Source organism: Primulina tabacum, chromosome 16 (assembly GCF_025594145.1).
Source record: "Primulina tabacum isolate GXHZ01 chromosome 16, ASM2559414v2, whole genome shotgun sequence".
Taxonomy (NCBI): domain Eukaryota; kingdom Viridiplantae; phylum Streptophyta; class Magnoliopsida; order Lamiales; family Gesneriaceae; genus Primulina; species Primulina tabacum.
The window spans coordinates 32,310,734-32,317,194 of record NC_134565.1 but is presented as its reverse complement, the minus strand read 5'-3'; the positions used below and the strand labels follow the sequence as shown (position 1 = coordinate 32,317,194).

General features: G+C 33.2%; 1 protein-coding gene across 2 annotated transcripts; it reads left to right on the top strand.

Moving 5' to 3' along the window:
* The first annotated feature begins 1,309 nt into the window (after positions 1 to 1,309).
* On the top strand, positions 1,310 to 5,726 carry LOC142529250 (protein CHLOROPLAST IMPORT APPARATUS 2-like). 2 transcript variants are annotated; one of them, XM_075634723.1, is made up of 3 exons: positions 1,314 to 3,138; positions 4,596 to 4,751; positions 5,015 to 5,726. In XM_075634723.1, exons 1-3 carry the CDS (start codon positions 2,134 to 2,136, stop codon positions 5,072 to 5,074), a joined length of 1,221 nt encoding a protein of 406 aa, XP_075490838.1. In that variant the 5' UTR covers positions 1,314 to 2,133; the 3' UTR covers positions 5,075 to 5,726. The 2 variants fall into 2 exon arrangements, 1 of the variants encoding a protein (XP_075490838.1); XR_012815863.1 differs by lacking the exon at positions 5,015 to 5,726 and having other exon boundaries at positions 1,310 to 3,209; positions 4,596 to 4,727.
* The last annotated feature ends 735 nt before the right edge of the window (positions 5,727 to 6,461 follow it).

The following is a 6,461-nucleotide window of genomic DNA, read 5'->3' as shown; positions in this document are numbered from 1 at the left end:
AAACTTATATAATGTTTTTCCAGCTATATTAGCAGGAGAAAAAGTGTTTCACCTTTTTTAGGATGGTCAATTCTCATGTTTTTGTTGTTGTTAATATTTACATTAATTAGTTAAATTTTAGTTAAAATCAATTGATCTATTGTTCAATAAATAATCCCTCATCGTCTTATCAACCGAATCAAATGATATCATAAACAGATTATTTTAACCTGAATTTACGTACAGATAAATCGAGTCGATCAATGGATTCCCTCAAGTCAGAATCGATAATAGCCCACAAGCTTATGTAACTAAATTACTCCACATGTTTTAATCGTATACGTTTCGTTTTTTTCAATTGTCACAAAAATATACTCTAATTTCTATATTTAGTAGTATATATATCTACTAACTAAATTCTGAAAAAAGTTTTGTTTTGATAATTTTTTAACTTTTGTGAAAAAAACAAACAAGTATATCTATTTGTGACACAGAGACTATGTTATAAATGTATTTTAGAGCAGATGTTTTCATAAACTTTGGTCATATAATTTGATCTTCTGCGAATAAAAATCTGTAATAAAGTCCAACTAAATAAATTGAAATGAAATTTGAACCAGTAGTCGAATAAAACATGGCTTTTCTTCTCGGTGCTAATTTTATTACCATTTCATTGAACTCAAATAGCATAACGTATGGGTCGCCGAAGGTCACACATAATGCCCATAACACACCAAAACTTTCCTCGTCTTATTACATCCAAAACGAAGAGAAAATTTAGCCACCAATAGAAGCAGCCCGTGTCAGAACCAGAATCTCCCCGACCAACTATCTCGTGACATGTCAGCAGATAAGAAACACTTTTAATAATAATAATAATAATAATAACAACAACAACAACAACAACAACGGGGCAGCATGCTTAAGATAGAAAGGTACAAATTTTATCAACAAATTCAGGGTTAATATATGTTATATCGAGTTTTGTCACGTGTTGAGTGAATAAATCGTGACCATTTATTCAATCTAGATGTATGAATATATCGACATGATTCATCACTCAACACATGTATTATGTTGCTCATTTGAGCATCATCTAACAAGTCGTTATATCAGGAGTGTTTATCTTCTTATTCTAATATTATTAGACTATATAGATCATCACATTTTTATAGAAATTGATATATATGTAAATGATTCGAAGATTAACATTTGACCATATTATAAATAAAAAATACTTAAATGTAACATAAAAAAATGACCAAATCCATCAATGTTGCGATTGTGTAAAGACAGGTAGAAAGAGAGGAAATCTGTCCCCATGCATTACATTACAACCCAAGAGGTGTCCTTTCTCCTCTGTTCTAATTTCCATCTCCACCGTCCATCCCATTTTTAGAGCGAGGAAATCTAGTGAGAAAAAGACTCAAACAGTGTGTGTAGTGTGTGTATCAGTAATCGGCTGCGTATCCTAGCCCTTCATTCCTTCTCTCCCGTGACTCTCCATTCTTTCTCTTTTTATGTTAGATATATATATTTAGACTATAACTTTCAGATCTGGGATGTTTTTGAGTCGTTGGTATTTCCAATATATATTGAATGTACTTGATTCTTGAATTCTTGTCACTGAGTTGTGCTGAGAGATATCATATCTTTTGTGGGATGTTTGTTTGGACGATTTTTACACGAGAATGACGCTATCTTTGATGTTTCGATGATTTCAAAAGTGCTTTTTTGAGCTTTCTGGTGACTGAACGGCGATTATTTTTACTTATTTTTTTACCCTCCGTTCTGGGTTTTTGAAGGGTTCTTGATTGTTTCTCATAGCATAATATATTGCTAAAGTTTTTGGCCTTTTCCACTTCTTCTTTTTGTCAAAAAAAAATTTTCCCTTTCTGGTTTCATGCTTCATATACTGAATAAAAGTACTCCAGGGTTGGTTCTTGGAATTTACCCCTCACAAGGATTTATTATATCAATTCTAATAGGCTCAAAATTTCTGACCAAAATTTGAAAATCCCGTATCTGAAATCCTTGTTTTAGCAGGCCTCAATCCATAAATCACAAAAATTCTGGTTCTTGGATTGAAATTTCATCGAATTATTCACTACTTTGTTCTGCTTTTTGTTTCATCTTTGTCTTAGTTCAAAAGAAATGTCTTCTTGTTTAAGTGGAGGTGGCAGAGCCTACAGATTAGACCTTGAAATAATAAAATCCCCCACCACTTCTTGGATTTCAAATTCATCTTCTCCATCTTCAAGTCACTCAGAATCCACCAACTCCGCGCTTTCAATCTCAACAAGAAAGCCAAGAACCCCAAGGAAAAGGCCTAACCAAACTTATAATGAAGCAGCATCCATTCTTTCCACAGCTCATCCAAAGATTTTCCCATGCAAACACCTAAAAAATCCTTGCAAACTCACAAAGTCATCGTTTGAGATAAAGAATAATTTCTTGTTAGAGCCATCGGAGCTTCTTATACGGCCTTTCCAAGTTATTGATAGCTCCGGATTCTTGTTGCCAATTTTTGAAAAACCTCGGTTCCTTACTCGGCCTAAAAGTGCTGAAAAGTCATGCCAAAGCCCGGGAGAGAGTGATTCTGAGAGGAGTTATCTCGAAATCTATGACGATTCTCACCAAGATTTTGATGCAGTAGCAATTTTGGATGAGGATATCGAAGAAGGGATTGATAGTATAATGGAAAACTTCAACATGAAAAAGGAATCAGCTACCAATGCAAGTCATGATAAAACTATGCCAATCAAGACATTTTGCTATGGTTGTCCACTCGGTCTAGGATTTGATTATGGATTTGGGGTGAGAAGGGAATCGAGAGCAACGAGAAATGTTGATGAAGAGGATGATTGCTGGAGATTTCCTAGTGTTATTGATATCAAGATGGCAAAAAATCGGGTAGAAAAGAAGAAAAAGGTGGAAATCAAGAATCTAGAATCATCCAAGGAGAACGCACCCTCAAATATTTTACCAAACCAAGAAAATTCCATTTGTGAAACAGCTCAGGGGGAGTCCATTCCTCAGCCAAATGCACGGCTATTCTTGAAACTGAACTACGACAACATATTGGACGCTTGGTCCGATAAGGATACGCCATTTTCCGGCGATTCCCCGGTCTCCAATACTGCCGGAAACAATGTCCAAGTACGCAAGTTCATTTAGCCTTTTGCTTCAAAGTTAGTTGAATTTGGCTTCTGTTATTTTAGTTAATACTAGTATGATGCACGTGCGTTGCACGTAATATGAATTATATTATAAAAATTAAAAAAATTTATTTTCTAAAAAATAATTTGAATCATTTTGTTATTTATTTGGGCTTAATTTCTTATCACATTAGACGATTTATAAGAACTTATATAACTTACTTTCAAAATTGTTTCCCAAATTAAAATTCAAGCAGTTGATTTTATGTTATATAATAAATTGTAACGAACATAATAAATATAACAAAATGAACTAAAACAAATTTTTAAAAAAATTTATATATTCAAACACCACGTATAAATCATAATAACCTAAAAATCAACCAAATTATGGATTTTATCAATGTATAAATCATAATCTACATAAGCGAAGCACACTAAAGACAAATAATTATCAATTTAAAATCACTGTGACTAACTCATAAAAACAATATTAAAACAAATGAAATAATATTATTGATAGTAAAATATAATTCATAATATTTAATTTAACCTCCTAAAGAATTTTTTTACTTTTTATTTTTATAATTCTATGTCATGGATAAAAATTATATATCGATCTTTTGTAGACTAACATTGATGACTATTAATTTCTTGTTAAATAAGTTTTAAAATAATAAATAAATCAACATACGTGAAGAAATGCACATTCTTAGTTATAAATTTTTCATATATCTTTTTGTGATACTATAATTTATTATTTAATTAGAAATTGCACTAAAAATATAATTACAAAATTACAATAAAATCATTGGAAAAAAAAATGTAGAGAGAAAATTAAAAGGATAAAACATTTAAATGTATTATAAAGATGAGTTATTTGATAAAATTAATATATGAGTTCACGTTCTATTCTTGAAATGTGTATAGAAGGTTAATTTTGTCATTGCACAATTGAAAAACAATGTCTTTTATCTACACTTTTATAGGTACATAGATTAGTAAGTTATTTTTTTCTTAAAAAAAAACTATGAAAGTTCTTTTCTTTTAGATTACATGTCAACATTGGTAGGTCGAACTTGAGATGATCTGTCATTTTTGGACACATAACACCATTAGATTAAGATACTGGAATTATACCGTAGCACTGGTGGAATATTATATTATTCCATAACGAATATTAGATAATCAAAAAATAAGCCGGTTTTAAAGTCTTAAATATGTTATTATTCATGAAAATGCCTATATTTTTTGTCTGGACATATATTTACGTATTATTTCATTAATCTTGAATTTCAAACTTTCCTTGAATTCCTATTACTATTATTAAACTAAGAGTAGGTATGTTGTAAGACGATCTCACGAATCTTTATTTTTATCTGTCTCATAAAATACGATCCGTGAGAATGTTTCACACAAGTTTTTATCATTAAATAAATGGCGATTAGTTGGGTGCAGGTGAGGTTGGCACAGATAGACTTGTTCTCCGAGAACGTAGGAATCAGAGATGCGAGTGTACTACGCTACAAAGAAAAGCGGCGGTCCCGCTTTTTCTCTAAGAAAATTACGTACCAGGTCAGAAAAGTCAACGCAGATAAACGGCCCAGAATTAAGGTATTTGTTTGATGAAACTTCGGGTATTTAAATATGATACAAAAGTATTATTAAAATTTAAAGCTCAAATTCGATTACTAAAAAAACCAATTTCAAACTATTGTACTCAAGCGTGATTGATAATCGGCGAAAATAAAGACCGAGTCTAGTATTGATCGAGCTACTCAATTCGTTTGCACACTCTAAGCAAAGATTACTTAGAAATTTATCATAAAAAGGATTATCTATATACTAATTAGTGTTTGTTTATAATAATGGAGCAGGGACGATTTGTTAGGACGCCGAATTCACCAGGACAACGAGAAGGGATGATAAAATGGTGATTCTAAATTTGTTTTGTAGTCGAAATTTGATTTATTTTAGGTTCATTTTCATTCTGTAGTTACTCTAGATTTGAAGTCACAGATTACGAAGAGTTGTAAACAAGCTGAGAAACAGGAGAGCATCCGAAAAATATCATATGTAAACAAAGACACGTATTAATAGGGGTGTTTTTGTGTGTGTGTGTGTGTGGAAATGCCTATGAAAAGGTCAATTTGAAAACAAGATTCAAACTCTGGAGTGTAAGCTTATGATGTCTCTACTTGTGTCTTTCTTGTTTCTTTAGCAAATACAGATGGCGTCTTCATTGGAGGAAGCAGCCTGATGATGTTATGTTTATGAAGCTTGCTCTACAACAGGCAGGTGTTAAGTTATCTGAAGGCTTTTTTACTGCGGTCGACGCAATATGGTCATTTAAAGTTATGATTTTTTTGGTCTGAGTAGAAGTCTTTGTGAGATTGACACACACTTATGTTAGCTAAAATACGTGAATTAAGTGAAACCAAAGATCAATGGATGAGTCGATACTAATGCCGCTCGATCACGGATGCTTAGCTCTTGGGTAGAACCGTACCTCGATGCTGTTCTTTTTTCATTTTATTGATATACTTGAGTACTCTGGGTGTGAAAATTATTTAACTATTACCCAGAGTATATTGAAGCCCGAAAGTTGATCAAAGGGGTGCGTATTGCCCCTACGTGCCCTTCGATTACTCATTTATTCTTTGCTGATGATAGTCTATTATTTTTTCAAGCAACCATGGAAAACTGTGCTGGTCTTCAACAATGTTTGTTTCTATAAGAAAGCGTCGGGTCAATTAATTAACTTTGAAAAGTCATCGCTATCCTTTAGCTCGAACACTAGTGACGGTGTAGTGGATTCTATTAAAACTATGCTTGCTATTCCGGTGGTGCAGAATCAGGAGGTATATCTGGGCTTACCAGTATTTTCAGCCCGTAAGAAGAGACTTCAGTTTCGATATCTTGTGGAGAGGGTGACTAAACGTATGCAGGGATGGAAAAGGAAAATGTTCTCCATTGGAGGGAAAGAAACGTTGATAAAATCGGTGATCCAATCTATCCCAATCTATGCTATGTCTTGCTTCCGTATCCCAACATCAATTTGCAAAGATATAGAACGGGAATGCTCTAATTTTTGGTGGGGTGGGGATGAAGCCTCGAGGAGAATGCACTGGAAATCTTGGAAGATGCTTTGCCGGCCAAAGTGCTTGGGTAGAATGGGTTTTCGCCACCTCGAGACTTTTAACAAGGCTCTGTTGGCTAAACAAATTTGGCGTATTATTGCTAACCCCCATTCGTTGGTTGCTAAAGTCCTTAAAGCAAGATATTTCCGCCATCGAGATATCATGGATGCCCATCTCGGAAGTA